We start from the raw sequence: 20,175 nt of genomic DNA, 5'->3' as shown, positions 1-20,175 counted from the left end.
AAATTTTAAAAGATGCAAAACTATCAAAATGTTTCATTTCAGTATTTTCAAAGCCAAGCCCTATTGTTTTCATTTCAAAGATAGTTTTGTTTTGAAATTCTTTAATCATCAATTCTTTCAAAAGTCAAAATCAGGCCCAAAATATTTCATGATTATATCTAGAGGATGCACCAGACTTGAGCTGACCTGTCTCCCATTTTCATTTTCATACATTTTGCAAAATTAAAAAAGAGGTATCTTGTCAGGGTTGAGGACAGGGAAGATTTCCAACTTCTTAAAGCCTCTCCAAGCAGGTCAGAGTGGAACAGGCTGCCCGGGGAGGGGGGGGAGTCTCCATCCCTGGGTGTGTTTAAGGTGAGATGAGCTGTTGGGGGATGTGGTGTAGGGGAGAACTTTGTAGAGTCGGGCTGAGGGTTGGACTCAACGCTCCCAAGGGGCTTTTCCAACCTGAATGATTCTGGGATTCTGACAAGCTTTTGCCTTGCAGCTCTGCTCAAGGGCAGCAGTGATTTTTGAGATAATTTGCCCCTTCGCTGTAATGGGCAGGAAAACTATCAGGCCTGGCTGGGGCTCAAAGGCATCTGGGACAGACCCTGCTCCTCCTGAGCCTCGCTGGGAGCCAGGATGGTGCCAGCCACATGAGTGCTCCCCTCTCACCACAGGCTGCTCTTCTCTCCCTCCCCAGGACCAGAACGCAGAGGCTGGCATGCTCAGGAAGATGGAGAAGGGGGTGGCTGAAGAAACCTCCCTGCTGGAGTTTATAAAAAGTAAAGGGCTGACACTTAAAGGCGAGGGTGATCGGGGTCGCCAGGCCATGCTGGGTGGGTGGAGACCACCACAACAGTATTTTCAAGCTGAGGGTGCTTGCTGGGAGCCTTCAAGTGTCTCCACCACGCTGCGTGGAGATGCCAGGACCAGCTCAGGCACCTCAAGGGCTGTAGCACACCCTTCCCTAAGGACCACGGGAGGATGGACACAGCCCACCTCTTGCTATAAGACAGCGGTGCTGAGGTCTGTGGGGTCTGGATTGTTTCTGGGAATTGGTTGGAAGATCTTAAAATGGCATAAGCATGCTGGAAAACGCTATCTGGGTGGTTTAACCCACAGCTTAACTGTTTAACCCAGAGAGTCCCTGGGGCTGCCGGCACCATGAGGCGCCGTTTTGAGAAGGTCACTGCACTGCAGCTTATGCTGGTTTGTTTGTGTGTAGCCAAAACGAGCTTGAGTATGGATGTCACTGATGAGAGAGACCACTTTAATGACTTTTTTTAGCTCCATAATGACTTTTTTCCAGCTAAAGCCCCTCCCTTCTTCCCTCTCCATCCACTGCAGTCATATCCTGGAGCTGTCAGCATCGACTTCTCTATCTCACTGGGCTTTGCTGGAAGGGGAAAGCTAATTAGAGACCAGATAAACAGAGCTGCTCCTGAGGAGCCTGGAGTCAGTCTGCCTTTGCTGAAAGGGCAGGGGAACATGATATCCCATCAGGGAAATACACTGTGTTCATCAGCTGCAGGAGCCAGACCCTGCCTGTGCACAGCCAGCGGGGCTCTGCCAAAACCCCCGCAGCCTTGCCTCTTCGCACCACCTGAGGGTATAGGCCCTGCTCCAGAAAAGCAAATGCACTGTGGCTGCTAAGTGCTCCGGAGGCTTGTGAGTTTGGAAAGCAGGGGAGAGAGGGTGGCAGGCAGAGCTGGCCCTCCACCTTGCTTCAGGGCGCTTTGGCCATGGTCCTGACAGCTGCCCAGCCAAATCAGGGTGTCTCCCCTTCCATTTTCCCATGGCCTTAGACATTCCCTGTATTAACTCACTGGGAATAGTTGAAGGGTGGGGGTTTTTTCACCGTATGAATTGCTGATATGAGCATCACATGGCTAAAATACATTTTTCCTGCTGTTTCCCTGTAGGTTTCCCAAAGATCTTCCTCAGGCTGCTCCTCAACCCCCTCTTCATCCTCCTGGTGTTGGCTCAGTGCAGCTTCTCCTCAGTCATTGCAGGTCTGTCCACATTCCTCAACAAGTTCCTGGAGAAGCAGTATGGTGTCTCCTCTTCCTATGCCAACTTTCTCATAGGTGAGCACAGCTGAGCAGTGGCAGCCACAGGGTGACAAATATCCATTTTGGCCTGTCTTGCGTACCAGTGGGGTCTGTGGGTTCTCACAACCACCACGAGGTCCACAAAGCCACCAGCTCCACTCCCTGTCCACAGAGGGGTGCTTGGCAGGCAGGACCCCCAGCTAATGTCTTCATTCCTCTGCAGGAGCTGTGAACCTGCCAGCAGCAGCACTTGGGATGCTTTTAGGAGGAATCATCATGAAACGCTTTGCTTTCTCCCTCCGGGCCATCCCCCGGTTTGCTGTGGTGGTGCTCGTTTTCTCCATCCTCCTCTGCCTGCCACTTTTCTTCATGGGCTGCTCCACAGGGCGCATCAATGGGATCTACCCACCCAGGTAACGCAGGCACTTGAGTTGTTTCCAGCTCCTTGTTCCTCCAGCTCTTGACCTGATTATCCGTGGGGTGGATACATGCAGGTGGAGGGCAAGAGGCAGTAGACGTCGCCACGCTACTGCTTGCTCCTTGATCCCACTGCCTGGAGGAGATCGAAGTGTTACAGCACAGAAAGCTTGGGACAGCATTTATTCCTGATTTTTCTGTACCAAACAAGCAGGGTATATTTTTCATTCTGCATTTCTAGCAGGGAATTAGTAGTATTAGTGCCTCTGTCCACACCAACCCCACGCATGGGCACCTCACATTCTCCCTTCATTCCAGCTGAACATCACCTTTCTCCTCACCTGGGTGGAAACTTTTGGCTCTTACCATGAGTCTTAAAGATAAAACCAACATTTAGACTCCACCCCAGGCTCACTGTCAAGTGCATCGTGCTCATTTCCCAATGCACTGCCAGCAAGGGGCTGTCATACAAACATCTCCCTTTGCCAGCAACAGGCCTCCTGTCCCAGGGGTCCAGCGGAGAGGTGAGGGACAGGGCAGTCCATGCACTTCTCCCACTTAAAAGCCACTTAAATAACCATGGCAAAGGAAAGCAGCAGCACTCTGCAAATTCATGTGTGGGCACGTGTTTATACTTTGCTCTGAGACCTGCTCTGCAGATTCAGGAGCGTTTGGAAGTCCGCTGAGGCACTGGCACCTCAGGCTTTTGGAGTGAGAGCAAGGCTTCAAGTGTGAGGAGACTCCTCAGCCCAAGATCAGGTGCTGGAAGTGCTACATTTTGGGAGGCACCTTGTCCTCACAGCATTCACCTCTTGCCGCCAGCATCAGGCTGGCTCCTCTGCGACACACCAGTCTCAATAGGCTTTGCTGGTGTAACTGGGATGTACCTGCTTGAGGAACCTGTGTGGAAAAGGAGGCTGTTGCCTTATATTATTTTGGAAACTTCTCCCCATGCAATGGCAGCAGTGCATAAATGCCTTTTGCCAGGCTACCCAGGTAGCGGTGGGCTACGTGGGTGGGTGAACATGAGCTCTGCCCCATCCCACCATGCCCAAGGGCAGGTCCCTGGTGCTGTCTTCCCACAGCAGACGGACTATGCCGCTCCGGCAGATGAACTCCCTTAGGTAGTGAGGCAAGACAGGGCAGATAATTCAGTTTGTCCTCTTGACTTTCATGCTGTCGTCAGGCTTGTTTGGAAATGAGCCCGCTTCCAGTTTCTGTCTGAACGGTGTTTCCAGCTGGGGCTGTTCGCACATCTGTTTGTGCAGTTCTGGATGGAGCCCAGATACATTTCTCCAGGCATTTGGCTGATTAATTTTCAGCTGGGAGGGGGAAAAAGTAAGTGTGTGAGTACTTGTTTGCAGACATAACATAATTACTGCTAAGTTCACTGTACACTTGCAGAGGTACCTGCAGGGAATCAGGGTCTGGCACAAGGCCAGCCTGCTGCTGGCAGTGTCCCAGCACAAATAGGAGTGGGGAAACTGGCTAACTAATATGAGGGATTTTTCTTCCTCCTGTCCTATTTCTTAATTTTAATTTTTTTTTTTTCTCCTCCTTTTTGGCAGTACATTGAGTTCCCAGCAACAGGTTAAGACACCGAGTGGGTGCCACTGCTCTGAGCACATCTTTCACCCAGTGTGCGGAGAAAACAACGTGGAGTACATCTCCCCCTGCTTCGCTGGCTGCACAAACAGCACCACTAATTCTTCCACTCCCAAACAAGTGGTGAGTAAAACAAGTGGTCTGCAGAGCACCTTGCTGGTGATGGTGGAGGCTGCAGGGATGCTGTAGGAACTTGACAAATGCAATAGCATGGTAGAGCCTTTTTGATGAGGGGAGGTCCACCAGAGATGCTGAAGTCCTAAGCAGGGGCAGCAGAGAATTGTTGTAATGCCCTGGGAGTGTGCTTGGAGAAATGGGAACAGTGGCACATCCCATTGCAGGGTGCCATGGCTGTGCCTTAAAATTGGAGCTGACGCTCTTGTAAGTCTTCTGCAAAGTGATGTGGTTTGGTGTGTCACTAAAAAAACTTACTCTTGGCTTTAGGAGTTTTATATTTGGTTTTTTTTTTTTTTTTCCAAATGTTTCCAACAGACCTACAAGAACTGTTCCCTGATCCCTGCTGGGAATGGGCTGTCCTCTGCCAAGGCAGGCCCCTGTCCGCTCAGCTGCTCCCACATGCTCCTTCCTGCCATATTGCTTATCTCCTTTGCTGCCCTGATAGCCTGCCTGTCCCACAACCCCCTCTACATGATGGTTTTACGGTGAGAAATGGGCAGGGGGATGGTCACAAGGCACTGGGGGGACTCATGATGCGATGGGTTCCCCATGCTGGGGTCAACAGGGCCTTAAACGTGAGAACAGGCCAAGATGCTTGGCCAAACGCAGAGACACTGCCAGCAGCTCTGACCTCCCGTGGCTTCTCCCCTGCAGGGTGGTGAACCAGGATGAGAAGTCGTTTGCTATTGGTGTCCAGTTCTTACTAATGAGGCTGCTGGGTGAGTGTCCATCTCCTAACGAGGCTGGGGGAAGGTAGCAGGGTGCTCGGAGTCTTGCTCGAGCCCCGGGAGGTGTTGAACCTCCTTGGGGACAGCATGCAGGCAGGGCAGGGCGGGCAGCTTGACTCTATCCTCTCTACTCCAAAGCCTGGCTGCCGGCTCCGGCCATGTTCGGTGCGCTCATCGACTCCTCCTGCATCTACTGGCAGAAGCAGTGCACCCAGCGCCAGTTCTGTGCCTACTACAACAACGACTTCCTCCGGAACAGGTACCCCTGCCATCACAGTATCATCTGGGTTGGAAAAGCCCTTGAAGCTCCTCCAGTCCAACCATGAACCTCACCCTGACCCTTCCCAACAACACCAGATCCCTCAGCGCTGGCTCAGCCCGACTCTCCAACCCCTCCAGGGATGGGGACTCCCCCCCTGCCCTGGGCAGCCCATTCCAACGCCCAACAGCCCCTTCTGCACAGAAATACTGCCTCAGAGCCAGCCTGACCCTGCCCTGGCGCAGCTTGAGGCCATTCCCTTGGGGCCTGGCGCTGGGTCCTTGGCTCCAGAGACTCATCCCCCCTCTCTGCACCCTCCTGTCAGGGAGCTGTAGAGGGCCAGGAGGTCTCCCCTCAGCCTCCTCTTCTCCAGACTGAACCCCCCCAGTTCCCCCAGCCGCTCCCCAGCAGACCTGTGCTCCAGACCCTGCCCCAGCTCCGTTGCCCTTCTCTGGCCACGCTCGAGTCATTCAATGGCCTTTTTGGGGTGAGGGGCCCAAAACTGAACCCAGTCATCAAGGTGCAGCCATGTGTCCCCAATTCCCCCCAGTGAGGATCACCATGGTGAAGGTTTCCAGCTCAGCCTGGTGCCAACTGGAGGTGCCACCTCCAGACACGGCATCTCCCTGCTCTTCTCCCAACAGATACCTGGGGCTGCAGGTGGGCTACAAGGTGGTGGGCACCATCCTCCTCGCCCTCATCAGCTGGAAGGTGAAGAGGAGCAAGGAGTACAACGTGCAGGAGAAGGCAGCAGGGCTGATGTAGCCTGCCCGAGGACTGACTCCACACCTCCCATTACCCACTGCCAGTACTTTGTCTTTTTTGGGTTTGTTTTTCCTCCTAAGGGAGAGACTTCACCTTAGCGCCTCTGAGCTCTGCTCCTGCAGCCCGCGGCACTGCTGTGCTCCCGGCGAGGGATGCTTCATGCCAGCCCCCTCCTGGGACTGGCGGCTGCCAGGCTCTCCAGCTGGGCCTTGCCCATCACTTTGGCGGGGGGGCAGCCCCTCTGCAGCTGAAGCAGGAGGTAGATGGGGGCTGATGAGCGCAGCCCCATCCCACACACCGAGATGTGCCTGCCGTGGGTGATGGTCCCCTCTCCAACGTGACATTTCAGGCTGGGTAATGCCCTGCCAGCTGGGACAGGAGCAGGGGCAATGGCTGCCAACACTGTGGGGCTGCCCTGCGTCCCCACCGCCTGTGCCCCTCGCATCGGCCAGCGTGGACGCTGCACACGTGTTGTGAAAAGTTATCACTAGGGGTTTACTGCAGAACGGGTCGGGGTTTGTCGCTGTGTTTTGTTTTTTTTTTTTTTTTAAATAAAGGTCACTTTTCCAAGTGTGGTGCTTTGGTGCCCTCCCCCCCCCCCACCCCAACAGCTGTCCCCACAGGCAGGGCAAGGCTGTGCAGGAACAGCCTGGGGTGGGGGCTGCAGGCAGGCTCCATCGGGCATGCCTCGGCTGGGCAGGTGCAGGCAGGGGCTGGAGCCTGCGGTCCACAGGAATGGCCCAGGGAGGGTGTGCGGGGCTGCAGGAACAGCTCAAGGGGGTTGCAGATAGGGGAGAGTGGGCATTGGGATGCCAGAGGACTGCAGGCAGGGGCAGTAGGCAGGATGCATCCCTGCCTGTGGCATCTCTGAAGGGAGTGCAGCAGCTCCAGAGTCTCCTGCCCCACGGTCCTACCTCGGCCCTGTCTGGCAGGACGAAGGCAGCCCACCACCCTGGGAAGAGAGATGATGGCGGGCAGGAGCAGGCAGTGCACGAGCTGCTGGGCTGCTGGCACCTGTAGCAGGTGACACAGGAGCAGCGCTTGACCAGTAGGTATCACAGGAATTGCTTCATGAGCTTAGCTGAAGAGCCTGGTGCTGCACGAAGGACACGGCCCCCTTCTTGCTGAGCCAATGCTGCCAAGAGATGAAGCCAATAGCAAAAAAGGGCTTGATGTGAATGAACCAGCTCTGAGGTCCCAACTCTTCCACGGCTCCCACCACATTTGCCACCCGAGGAGCAGGGCAGGTGCTGCTGGTTGGGGTCAGCAACACTGTCCCCAGGGCTGAGATGGCAAAGGGTGCTGGAGTCAGTGGGTGGCTCAGGATCTGCAAGGTCCGTGGCCAGGCACAGGCAGGGCTGTTGCTGAGCTGGTGAGCGCTGCACCCGCAGCATAGCTCAGGGAGGGACTGCAGGGCCAAGGCGGAGCTGAGCTGGGACTCCTGGGCCCAGTGGGCAAGGAGTGGGGGGCAGTCAGGGCCACCACTACACCTTCCTCCTCCCTTACACTGTGGCTGTATCCCCTCCCAGGCACCATCACTAAGACTGAGATAACCTGGATGGGATGGGGGGGGGGGGGGGGAACAGGAGGGTCAATTTATCCAGCCTCTGTGGTCCTTACACCATTGCTGTGCAGCACACAGCATGACTTTTTTCACTGTGCTCGTGGCCAACAGCCCTGCTGCAGCCACACTCATGAAGGGAGTAAAAGGAGAGTAGAGAAGAGGGCAGGAGGGGAGCTGACTTGGCTTTGCTCTCCATCAGCGAGTCTTTATGAAAATAAGGTCTGTCCACGTTCCTCCTCTTCCCCTCCACCTGGCAGGTTTTCCCTTAACACCCCCATGGCCTTCCTTATCTCTGCCCTCACCTTCAGCCCATCAGGGGTAACATCAGGCTGGGCAAGCCCCAGGAGGTGCTGGCCAGCAAAAGCATACAAGGTGGCCCAAACAGGCCAACACAGAAGCCCCAAAGGTGTCAAGGGCTGGCCAAGGGCTCTATGCACAGGAAAACTCCCAAAACTATGTGTTTGCAACTGTGACTGACCCTTGGAAACCACCACCATGGGGATGTCAGTGTTCAGGCATCACACTATTTTTGCTTTTCTTCGCCTTTCAGCACTCTCTCCTCTGTTTTCATGTGGTTTCTGCTATCCTGGATCTCACCCTGCTTGTCGATCCCCTCTGAAAGCACCCTTCCTTTCCAGGGGACTAAGTTGCAGGCAAAGCACAATCCATAGCAAAAAAGACATTGATCAAAAGAGTTTAAAATGCACGGAAAGCCTCAATCCCTGCAGATGTGTAAATGCAGCAGGGTGACTGACTTTGGGTCAGGCAGCTGGAGCAGAAGGGACTGAGTTTATCACATCCTGCTGCCTTGCCACAGACATCTAAACACACTGGCTGCCAGACTGCAGCCTGAGGAGTGACTTGCCCTGCCAGCACAAAGCCACAGGCTGGGAGCAAGGTTTACACATAAAAGTAAAAAAACAAAGCACAAAGCTGACTGGGGGGGGGGGAAAAAAAAAAAAAAGAAAACATTCAGTTTCCAGTTCTGCCCTTTTCCCTCAGCTACTGGGGGAAACCAGCCCCAAATATTTAACAGGCAAGTCACAGAGCATGGTCCAAAAATCACTGGCAGCTCTTCAACAACCCAGTGGGTGCTCAACCTCCATCACGAGCAGCACTGGGGTTGAGTCTTCCCGTGCATTTGAACAAAGTGCCTTTTTTGTTAAGTTCTTTGGTTGGTGGTTTTGGATTTTTGCTACGTGATTATCAAGTCTCTAACATTCAGACTAAGGAGTAAACACACACCCAAAAAAACCAAACCAACCCAAAGAGAAGACATTGTTTGGAGAAGACGTTGTTTTTTGAGAAGACAGACCTGGCCACCAAGCAGGAAGGTTGATCTCCAGCACTGTGTTGAGCAGAAGCAAAGGCCCAAATCATGAGAAAGGGCCAATACAGACAGATTAAAGCAAGACTTGAGAACGAGCACTTAAGCAAAAACATTTTATTTAAGGAATACTTTTAAGAATAACTTAAAACCAATTATGGCCTCAAGCTACCTTCCCCCCTTCCCCCAGCAGAGGCTGGTGCTTGGCCTCTGCTTTTCAAGGAGACAGGTCTTTGCAAGCAGGATAACCACCCAAAGAAACAGCAATATTCTCATGTCAGCAATATAGAGTCAAAGCAAGGCCTAGGAAGGAGCTCTAGCTAGAGTTCAAAGCATGACAAACATGTTCCAACAACACTCTGGCTGCAGGTAATAGTAGAATATAACACACTTCGTAAATATAACCCTCTCCACCTCCTGCACGGATAGCAGAAGAGCCACTGGGTTCACAGGACTAGAAATGCAAGGCCACGAGCACAGGTCCTTGAGGAAGGGTGCTCTTGCTCTTCCCGATGCTACTAACACTTGGCAATGCTACAGGGAGGCAGAGAATGCCCCAGACAGAAAGGAAAAGAACACAACAGATCAGCTGAATGATAAAGCATCAAACCAGACAGGAGAGGAGCCTGCAAAGGACAAAGAGGGTCTATCAGGAGCCAGCTACTCCATCCTACCCTAAAACAAAAGGGGAAGCAACAAAAAGGTAAAATTTCAATGCCAGAGGACCTCACGCTATGCAGCGTGGAGAGCAATCATCCTCATGTAGGTGCTGCTCAGAAGTGACACCCACAAAGCTGTCTGAAGCTGCTGGGCAGGGCTTATGGCTGTTCAGGAAGGGGAAGCTGAATGCCCAGCACAGCACCAGGGTCTTGACTCCCACCTGACCAACACCAAAGCCGCTGGAAGATCTCCCTGTAGATAATCGACATGGGGAAGGAGGAGAGCACATGTCCCTCGGCCAGTTCCGAGGCATGCTGAATCCGAGCCCTCCAACGCGCCAAGCCTCCGAGGAGCCACTGAGACAGCTACAGGACAGGCATTCCCTCAACCTTCCCCACACAGAGCAGCAACTTTGGCTTTAAACACCACAGGCAAATGAGAGCCAACTGGGAAAATCTCACAGTTCTTTCCTTCATTGAGCATCTTCCTCAGGAGGAGGATTCACACTAATGTGCTAGCAGCTCCTTGACTTTCAGTTTACCACAACTGCTGGCTAATTACACACAAAAAAAGATCTTAACTGCAGTCACTGGAGCAGGAGACAGGCAGGGGAGTGCAGAGCAAACGCCTGTCATACCAGATTCTCACACGGAATGTAGGTATGAATCTAAAACTGCACCCACCTCATCGTTTCAAGCTAACTCTACTATAACTCTGCCACTTGCAGTGTGCTTACAGATCTGTGGAAGAAGAGCCTCAAGTATGGGAAGGAGAAGCAGAGTGAAACAAGCTTTCAGGACACAGCCTCAGTTAAAGAAAAAATCCCAAGAACTGTCCAACAGTGGAATCACCCAAAGACAGGGGCACCGCAGCTGGACACAGGCAGCACACAAAAGCAGAGCAGCCAGCCTGGTCTGGGCATTTAAAAGACCACTCCAGTCCCACAGCAATGGGACTGCACCAGTTTGGAAGAACAGGAAGGTAGGAGACACGGAGGAAAACAGCTTTTCTAATTTCCTCAGCTACTGCCCAACCGAGAGAGTCTGTGCACTCTGCGAGGGCAGCACAGGTGATGGACATGGTGCTCCCAAGCAGCAAGAGGCTGGGGAAGGAAGTCCAAATCAGGAGATCAGCAGCTCCCAGAGGCAACAGGACTGCAATGCTAAACCAAGGCAAAGACAACATGCACTGCAATCTCTAAAACTCACCTGGCAGTGCACTCCCTCCTAACTTGCTTGGCAACCACAATGAAAAGCCTAAAGATGAAGGAAACACAGAAGCCCAGAGGGTCAGCACCCCAGAGGAATACAAAGGAAGAGGGAAAAAAAGCTGCAGTGTGAAGAGACAGTCAGAGGAAATCACAGCAGCAATTGTGTCATGTTGCTCCCAAGCCCACGAGGAAGATACCACAATGTTGATTTCCAGCTTTTTTCTTTCTAGAGCAAAATGAGATTTGAGTGCTTCAGACAATCCTTTTCCTTTCAGTCCCCAAGTGTCCTGCCCCCCAGTCTCCCCAGGTGTCTCCCTCCAGCCCTGCCCTTCTCTGTTCAGGCAATCTTGGCGAGCCACTTCTCGAGGCCCTCAAAATCCGCATCTCCCTCCTCTCCCTTGCTGCCCCGAGCACTGCACTCCACGAATTCCACCTTCATGGGTAGCTGGGAGAAGTCAAAATCCTTGCCCTTCTTCCCCAGCTGGGCAGGGCTGCCGGTGGCTGAGCCATCCAGACTGGTGGGGGCTGCAGAGCGGGTCACTCGTAAGGTGTTGCTGCAGACAGAGAAGAGAAAGGGTCAAGAACTGTGAACCAGGGGCACGTTACTTACACCATGGATGCTGAAATGTTTTGGACCCGGCTCTGTCAGCAGGATGCCAGCTACACCAAGGATAGAAGGTCCCATGCCTCTGCCCTGTGAGGAGCAGGCACTTTAGCCACTTCTAAATACCCGCTGGAAGGCACAACTGTAGAGAGGTGCAAGAGGAGACCACTCGAGGAGAGGGTGCTTAAGCAGCTTTGGTTTTGTAATAAAAACCAGCAATTCAGGCAATGGTATCTCCATCTGAATTTCCCCAATATCCCCCTGGCAGACAAGAGTCACCAGGAATTACAAATGGCTTAGCCCACAGTGCTCAGGATTTGCACTAGTTTTAACAGGTTAACTGGGAAGAGAGAGGCACCCATGATAGAAGGGATCACGCAGGGGCTTACCCCGCTGCCACTTGAGTGTGCCAAATACCTCTGGGGACTGAGGGGGGGATGGAGTCTCCCCACAGCTCCCATGAGCAATGCCTGCCCCAGCACCTGGCTGCAACGTCACTTCTGTTGCTGCCCTTCGGCTCACTGCAGCGTCTCAGCTCCCTGACACGTGTCAGGAGGAAGGATGGATCTCCTCGCACACACTCACCAGGCATCCAAGGCAGAGGCAGCACAGCAAGAAGGAGCAGCACAACAGACACAGAGGTGCCACAGTCTGACTGCCTCTGAGGTCCCAAAAAGCACAAAAAGTCAAGGGGCTGCACCAGGCACAGATGCAAACAGCAATCTCGTCCAGGTCGCTGACTGCCTCGGAGCCTCACAGATGGAGCGCTGCATCTCTGTCAGAGACAGAGTGCCTGCTCTCAGCCAACCCCAGCTACTCCTTATTCACAGGAGGGAGCTACATTAACGGGGCACAGGGAAAGAACAACGCTGCCCAGAGGCTTGCGTTCAGGAATAAGAGAGCAGACGCTTCCCTGGGTTCTCCACACAAGGACATCCAGGTACGGCAGCGCAGGGAGGAGGACGGCAGCAGTCTGCCTAACAGGGCATGCATATATATATATAACCTACCTAGAAATCCAACTTCTACAAATAGATAACTGGCAAATGCTCGACATCAGAACCACGGAACACTTATTTTCCTGGAGAAGATGAATATGTAGCAACTAAGTCCTCCCTTAAAAATGGGAACGTTGGGTATTCAGCCCGGAAGAGGCATCAGCACAAATAACCCTGCTGCCGTCTACTGGCCAAAGAGATTATAGAATCATAGAATCCCTTGGGCTGGAAAGATCCTTAAGACCATCGAGCCCGGTGGTAAAACTAACACCGCCAAGATCACCGTGTGGCAACAAGATGGCCGTATCCCACAAACATTAATTTGTTTGGAGAGCAAAGAGCTAGACTCCTCCTCCTCCCCCAAGGACTGCCTGGCCACTACCTGCACACCAGCAAACAGGACCCAGAAGTGACAGGAAGGCAAAATACACAGTTCTGAGTGTGTAGGGGGAAGGAAACATCTCTGATATACGCTGGTGGAGAAGTTCACCACAGCACAAGAGCTGCACCCAAAGCAGATCTGACCCAACTACAAGAACAGGACTCAGAAGCAGAACCTTCATGCACAGAGATGAAATATAGCTTAAAAAAAAAAAATCTTCTACTTGCCCCCTCCCCAGATGGACTTGCCAGCCATTGACGCTGCAGCTCATTCAGCCGGCAGCTTACAACATAGCACACTACAAGCCACTTTCTCCTCCTTCCACCTTCTCTTACAACTTTAAATTAGCAACAGAACACACATCATTTATCTTCCCAGGTTAACATCCTTCCTAAGGGGGAAAACAGAGCCACCGTGGGGTCCCAAACAGGCTCCTGCAGGCCTGGAAAACTAAGACGCTCTCTCCCCAGCTCTCAAGCTTTGCTTGCCAAGCCTTTTTACATCAGAGCAGCCCTGCAAAAAAAACCTGTGCCAGTACAACCGAGCAGAGCTACCAAGATCTTCACGCCACTCACAGGAAGTCTGGCACTTGGAAGCCAACCCTGCCTGTACCTGAGAGGACAGCGCCCTGGGCCATGGGAGGGATTGCTTAGCATAGGGATGGCAGCTTTTAGGAAAGGACTGGGAGTTGTTTCTCCAGCCCACAGCTTCAAGGAGGCAATACACTGTGTCTACTGCTTTTCTGCGTGCTTTAAGCAAGGAGCAGTCTTCTCTCATCCTGGTTACACCTACACAGATAAACCAGACAATTCTTCTACGATGAACTGTGGCTCAGGGGAGCTCACTGAGCACTGAGGGTATACAGATACAGAAAGGAGAGCAGCTCAGAGGGCTTAAGATCCAATGTCATACTTACAGCTCTTTCTCCAGCTGATGTTGAATAAGTTTTGCTGATTTTGCCATTGTGACATCTAGAGAGAGAAAGGGAAAGGAAATCAGATCTTTGGTTTTGTGTCAGAATTCAGAACCTGGTTCTTCCTTCTAAAGGTACAGTAAGGGCTGCTCATACTGTGCAGTCCCAAGAGTTACCAACCAACAGCGCTGTCTGCACTAGGATAACGGATGCTGGAGCTTCGAGTTTGCAGGCATGAGTGGCAACAACCCAAAAGTCTCATAGAATGTACAGAATTAATTTCTTCTGGCTGGGCAGTAAGTTGCTTCAAACAGAGGATGGGGCTTGATGTCCCACCCACAAGGCCCAGCACTCTCACCCACCCTGGCATTACAGAGCTCAACACAGCGCTTTTTAACCTACGGCACGTGGAGACAGGAAGGCCTCAGGCAGCTCCTCAAGTAGTGCCCAAAAAGTACTAAGAAACCCAAATCCAACACTGCCCAAAAGCTTCAGTCTTTTATACAGGGATCCACACCTTCCTTGTAAAAGTTGTAGGGATCTGAAAATCTAGTCCTTTCCAGCAACTGGATGTTCCTGCTAGTCCAATCAAGAGAAAATACATAATTTTGGCAGCTGAACAGCTGTCTGATTTTAACACTGGAGCCACCAAGTGTGTACAGATAATTCATTACGATCAAGTTGATCCTATTTTCTGCTGACTTCAGATTCAGGAAGACAGTTCTGCACAAGCCACCTGCCTTACTTAAGCCTACCTATAAAGCTGTAGCTCTCCCACGTGGTGCTTCTCTGCAAAACGACTAGACATACCTGACCTAAGAATTCTTCCAGTAGCCGCTAGAAATGTTCCTGCTGAGTAGTCAAAGTTTAAAACTAAGTTCCAGCCTTTGTTTTGCTGAAATCCCAACTCCTAAGAAATTCAACGTCCCTGGCATGAAGCCCTGTCACCCAAGAACTGAATTCCATGTCCAGCCCACGAGGCAGCACACAATACCTTGCTTATTGCAAGCGATCAGCAGCGCGGGTGCGTTTTTGAGCACAGTGCTATCGATCAAGACCTGGTACAGGAACTCTGCCACATCCTTCACCTCCCGCTGGAAGGCCACACTGTCCACCACAAACACGATGGCTCTAGAGGAAAAGAGGGGAAAACATGTGCTGGACCTGGAGCTCTGCAACCACCTTCCCCTGCAAGTATTCCAGCCTGGGCTAAGGCATTCACTTCCACGTCAGATCTCATACAACTCAAGAGCATGTGCTGGCTGAAATACACCCCACGTATTTGCCCCAGCGTTCAGCCCCAGCAGGAAATCTTCCCCTTGCTGCCCCACAGATATACCACATTCCCTAACCCTCCCCGCTGCAGTTGCTTTGCCTCCTGAGGCACTACAAGCACAGGGAAGAGAGAAAGCAGAACAATAACTAACCCCCACTACCCCACCCTCTCAGGGTGCCACCACAGAGAGTGAATCCAGCCCAGCTCACAGCATCGTCAGCACCATCATCCCCATCCAAAACATCACCTGCCCCCTCCTTCCCTGCCAACGACTTCCAAGTTACCTGGCTGCGGCCTTGAACCTCTCCAAGAACTGAAGCCGCAAACTCTCATGGCCCGGAAGGTCAATTAAGGTCACGTTAGCACTCTGGGAACAGAAGTAAGAAGGTTTCAGCAACGCCTAATCTAGGGGTAACTGTGATCACAGACCGGGGAAAACCAGTTTGACAGTGGATTTCAGTTAGCCTGGTGTTGAGGCAGCAGTGGGTGAGTGAACCCCCACAGAGGGCAGAAGCACGTAACTCTCCCCGAGGTGCAGTCTCTCCACCAGCCCAAACAATTCTGACAGGCAAAAGAAACACTGAGGAACAATGTTCATGGCCAGGACTCAGTAAGGAGGGCGCCAACACGAGCAAACCACCCACCAGAGCTGAGAGAACAGAGCATGACCACAGGCAAAAGAGAATGTTCAGTCTGCTTCTCATCCACAGTGCCCCCACTCCAGCTACCACATGCACAGTGAGAGTGACAAAGCCTCACCAGTCACCTCTCAGTACACCAGGAGATTTACCTGTCCCTGATAGCAAGCAGATCTCTGCACAGCAAAACCATTAACTCCTGTCCTGCAAGCCCCTGGTACTGAATAATCCTACAGTCCCTCAATCAAATTATGTGTTCACGCACACAATCCACCCAGCTGCAAGTCATCTACCTGAATACACGTAACTTTGCTGGGAATAACATAAAAATGCCCTTACATGGGACTTTTTTAATTGAAAGCTACAAACCTTTCCCTTTCCACAGGTTGCCAGCCAGAGAAAGCAGTGACACGGACGAGCACAAATGCCTCTCACAAGCTCCTGACGTAGATGTGGTCAAGTAGGGCCCTGTCACCATTCTCAAGATAATGGTCACTGCTCTCAAGAGGGGACAGAACACTACACAAGACCCTATCTACTCACTGGTCTTGGATTGTAACAGAAACCTTGTCTACAATTTAAAAAAAACAATGTGGAATTCCATCACCTCTCCTCTTCCAAATACCTCCTGCCTGCTCAGTCTTACAGACATACAAAAAAAAGCCCTACATTTCCCTTTACTAAGTTTTTAACCTCTTATCATCACCACTGCTACTGAAGATTGCCATAGAGAAGCCACAAAAACATCCTCTACTTTTACAATTCATCAGCACATAACGTGCTGCCAGCTTGCTGCTGTCACTGCCATGTGTGCACCTAGCACAAGCAAGTTTTCTGATACTAAAGAGATCACCACCAACTGAAATAACTAAGTCTGTGGCAGCCCGGGACCTGAAAGTAACCATAACCCTTTTTTAAGACCATACGAAGACTCTTTTTAAGCCTGCTAAAGCTTTTAAATTCAGGTTTTCTTGGGACACACAGAAATTACTGTCAAGCAAATAAACTAAACACAAGAGAACCATGTTCGCTCACAAATCTCCCTCCTGCTCTGAACCACACCACTGTCCTCAGTGCCGTGCGTTTTACTCCGCTTGTAAAAGCAGCTCCTTTTCCTCATCTGTAGAAAAAAAACCCCACATGCTACCTGCCTTTCAAAATGCAATACACGGACGTGGCTTTCAGTTAAACAGGTTTCACACTTTGACAAGCAAAGAAAAAAGAAACTGCGGACATGAGGAGTCACTAAAACCTCCTGGCATTTTCCTACTGTCTCAGCGCGTATTGCCTAGAAAAATCCTATCCTACATTCAGACCAAACTGGAACTGACTTCAAGCTGGAAAGGCTGAGCAGCACAAAAAGTGTGAAGCCAGGTTTAGCACAGGGAGCAGAAAAACAAAGGCACCAGCTGGCTGCAGGAACCACACACAAGTTACAGCCAAAAACCTGCCCGCTCACCTTGTCATTGCTGACTCTGTAAACTGCAGAGCTGTCAGTTATCGAAGTCTGGGTATCACGGTATTTGCCTGTCAACAGCTGTGGAAAAAAAGTCATTTTCAGAAAAAGGAAGCTGGAGGAACACTGGCATTGCATTTCACCCATTCAGAAACTGAAATGACCCTTAAGACATAACAGACTTCAGCTATCCGATTTCAATTTACATGCATGAAACAATTTCAGGATTTTTTTCCCAAAGAATCTAAAAAGCATTAAGAAAAAAAAAATCTATTTACACACTGAATCTCCACATTGCTAAAACAAGAAGGAAGAGAGTGTGCGTGCAAATCCTTCGGAGCACTTTCCCCTCGGGACGAGGGGAGGCCAGGCGGCTGGAGCCGGACAGCTCTCGGGCCCGGGGCTCCTTCCGCCGCCGCTCGAGCCGCCCCCATCGCGCCCGGCCGCGGCTGCCCTCTCACCCTGGCGAAGAGCAGCGTCTTCCCCGCGTCGCAGAGGCCCAGCAGCAGCACCGCCTGCCGGCTGCTCCTCCTGCCCTGCACGAACCGCCAGATCACTGCGGAGAGAGGAGGGAGCACCTAAGCCCGCCGCGGGCGCCCCCTCAGCGAGAGCGGCCCGGGGGCCGCTGCTCCCCGGCAGGGCCCGGCGCTCGGCCGGGGAAGGTGGGGGGGAAGCCGGGGCGGGGGTTTCCCCACGGGACCGCGACTCACGGAGCGTGATGGCGACAGCGAGCAGCGCCAGGAGGACGGAGAGCACGGCGGGGTCGGGCGCCCGCAGCTCCCGCCGCAGCGCCTCCAGGTGCGGCTCCAGCCCGCCCGCCATGGCCGCCCGCACGCACACGTCACCGCACCCCGCTTCCGCTTCCGGCCCCGCAGCCTGCCGGGAAGGGCGGGCGGCGCGCGCAGGGGCTGCCGGGACGCGCGGGGGCTGCCGGGAGCTGTGGTTCAGGGGGTGCGACCCCGCGGCCGCCGAGGGGCGGGAAGGCCGGGCCCGGCGCTCCGTGCCTCGGCCTGCCCCGGGGCGGAGGGAGCGCCTTGCCTTTGCCGCACGAGGCAAGGGCCGAGGGTGGCTGCAGTGGCCTGAGAGCCCCGGAGGTCCGGGAGGGGATTGCCCCTTCCCAGCTCAGCACCGGGTCCTTGGTTTGAGACACAAGCGCCTCGAGATGTTTGGCCATGTATAGGTGCTGCAGCTGGCTTTGGGCCCCCCGGATCAAGCAAGACATCTGTGAACGACAGCGAGCTGAAACAAGGAAATTAACTTCTCCAGTCAGAGAGGGACTTGGGGGGGTTGATTGACAGCCAGCTGAACAGGAGCCAGCAGTGTGCCCAGGGGGCCAAGAAGGCCAATGGCATCCTGGCTTGTGTCAGCACTGGCGTGGCCAGCAGGGACAGGGAAGGGATCTGAGCCCTCTACTCAGCACTGGCGAGGCCGCCCCTGGATGGGTGGGTTCAGTTTTGGGCCCCTCACCCCAAAAAGGCCATTGAATGACTCGAGCGTGGCCAGAGAAGGGCAACGGAGCTGGGGCAGGGTCTGGAGCACAGGTCTGCTGGGGAGCGGCTGGGGGAACTGGGGGGGTTTAGTCTGGAGAAGAGGAGGCTGAGGGGAGACCTCCTGGCCCTCTACAGCTCCCTGACAGGAGGGTGCAGAGAGGGGGGATGAGTCTCTGGAGCCAAGGACCCAGCGCCAGGCCCCGAGGGAATGGCCTCAAGCTGCCCAGGGCAGGGTCAGGCTGGCTCTGAGGCAGTATTTCTGTGCAGAAGGGGCTGTTGGGCGTTGGAATGGGCTGCCCAGGGCAGGGGGGGAGTCCCCATCCCTGGAGGGGTTGGAGAGTCGGGCTGAGCCAGCGCTGAGGGATCTGGTGTTGTTGGGAAGGGTCAGGGTGAGGGTCCTGGTTGGACTGGAGGAGATTCAGGGTCTTTTTCAACCGAGATGATTCTGTAACTCAACAGTCAGAATCCAATATAACCGCTAAGCAGGAATTCTTTATCAGCAGCGCTGGGGTTGCCCTGCGGATTCTCCACCATAACGGCTCCCCCAAACTAGCAAGGGACATCAGTTTATACACACACAAATCATACATATTCATTAATTTCCTGGAAAGGGGTGTCTTAGGATAATGAGTTCCCAGAATTCATTTACATAGTCCCAGCATGTGTAGTGGGAATAGGGTGAGGGACTTCAGTGGTGGAGGGAAGATGTAAGCAGTCTTCTTCACAGTGTTCGCTAGTGACCCTCTTTCCAGAGAGTGTGCTGTGAAGTAAAGTCCAGGCGCCTCCCTCCTAAATCAGCAGAATCATCCTCCCTGTAACAGGGTCTCTGTGACTCTTTGTTCGAGCCCCCCTTATCTCATTCTAGGAGTTGCCCAAGTGTCCACTGAAGGCCTCGAGTCTGCTCTCAGTGATTTATGTCAGGAGCCTAACGAGCGTTTCAATCTTACCTAAACAGACAGAGAGACCTCAGGAAACAGTTGAGGAGTCAGGAGTCCTTGAGAAACAAATGAAGCAAAACACAAGCAAAGCTTTCATACATCACAGTTTAGTCTTAATAATTGTCAGAAATTCCTTTGTTTGAGCCCTTTCATTCCTTTTCAGAGCTCCAAAGAGAGCCACCAAGGTGTTCAGGGGGATGGAGCTCACCCTGTGTGGTGAGGCGGAGGGACCAGGACCTGCTGAGCCTGGAGAAGAGGTGGCCACATTTGTACCATGCACCAGGAGGACGGAGCCACGCTGTACACTGTGGTGCAGGATGAGGAGCAATGGGAATACACTGAAACAAGAGAGGTTCGGAGTGGGTCTGAGAGGAACTTCTGCCCTTTGCCCTTCCAGGGAGCCAGCACTGAGGCTGGGGGCAGCTGTCCCCTGGCAGCAGTTTGTCCCAGAGGATGGACGGGGCCATTGATGTCCCCCTGGACAGCAGGTTCTGGAGTCACCCCCACGTCCTGGCTGGAATGTGTTTGGGGCAGCGACAGGCCTGGTGGTCCTGAAGGGAGTGCAGCCCTGGGCTTTAGAGCACCAAGTCTGCAGGGCAGACCAGGTTTGCAGCAGCCATCCTTTGTAGTAGTCTGGGAGAAGGGCTGCAAATGGGTAGAAAGCAGGGGGCCATTATGGAGAAAATCTGTTTTGCAGTCCAGCAGTGAGGCTCAGCTGCAGTCAGTGCGTCC

The 20,175-nt window shown here is 53.0% G+C and overlaps 2 protein-coding genes across 3 annotated transcripts in view; one reads left to right on the top strand and one right to left on the bottom strand.

Annotated features, from left to right (window-relative positions):
* The window catches only part of SLCO2A1 (solute carrier organic anion transporter family member 2A1), a 30,148-nt gene extending 23,597 nt beyond the window's left edge, over positions 1 to 6,551 (top strand). Inside the window, exons 7-14 of the mRNA XM_074911913.1 lie at positions 686 to 767; positions 1,908 to 2,072; positions 2,260 to 2,449; positions 4,022 to 4,181; positions 4,551 to 4,720; positions 4,890 to 4,954; positions 5,102 to 5,222; positions 5,867 to 6,551. Of these exons, the coding sequence (XP_074768014.1) occupies positions 686 to 767; positions 1,908 to 2,072; positions 2,260 to 2,449; positions 4,022 to 4,181; positions 4,551 to 4,720; positions 4,890 to 4,954; positions 5,102 to 5,222; positions 5,867 to 5,987 (1,074 nt within the window). The 3' untranslated portion in view covers positions 5,988 to 6,551. The remainder of the gene's footprint in view (positions 1 to 685; positions 768 to 1,907; positions 2,073 to 2,259; positions 2,450 to 4,021; positions 4,182 to 4,550; positions 4,721 to 4,889; positions 4,955 to 5,101; positions 5,223 to 5,866) is intronic.
* Positions 6,552 to 8,980: 2,429 nt separating this feature from the next.
* The window catches only part of SRPRB (SRP receptor subunit beta), a 68,106-nt gene continuing 56,911 nt past the window's right edge, over positions 8,981 to 20,175 (bottom strand). The window contains exons 2-8 of one of the 2 annotated variants that reach the window (XM_074912681.1): positions 17,726 to 17,869; positions 17,477 to 17,571; positions 17,019 to 17,096; positions 15,206 to 15,288; positions 14,640 to 14,776; positions 13,649 to 13,703; positions 8,981 to 11,302 (exon numbers count right to left, since the gene is read on the bottom strand). In XM_074912681.1, the coding sequence (XP_074768782.1) occupies positions 11,086 to 11,302; positions 13,649 to 13,703; positions 14,640 to 14,776; positions 15,206 to 15,288; positions 17,019 to 17,096; positions 17,477 to 17,571; positions 17,726 to 17,869 (809 nt within the window). In that variant the 3' untranslated portion in view covers positions 8,981 to 11,085. Of the gene's footprint in view, positions 11,303 to 13,648; positions 13,704 to 14,639; positions 14,777 to 15,205; positions 15,289 to 17,018; positions 17,097 to 17,476; positions 17,572 to 17,725; positions 17,880 to 20,175 lie in introns of those variants that run through there. The other variant, XM_074912683.1, reaches the window with a different exon arrangement.

The sequence above is a fragment of the Athene noctua genome, chromosome 8, assembly GCF_965140245.1.
Source record: "Athene noctua chromosome 8, bAthNoc1.hap1.1, whole genome shotgun sequence".
In the NCBI taxonomy this organism is placed as follows: domain Eukaryota; kingdom Metazoa; phylum Chordata; class Aves; order Strigiformes; family Strigidae; genus Athene; species Athene noctua.
Note: the sequence above shows the minus strand (reverse complement) of the source record. Positions and strands in the feature narration are given on the sequence as shown.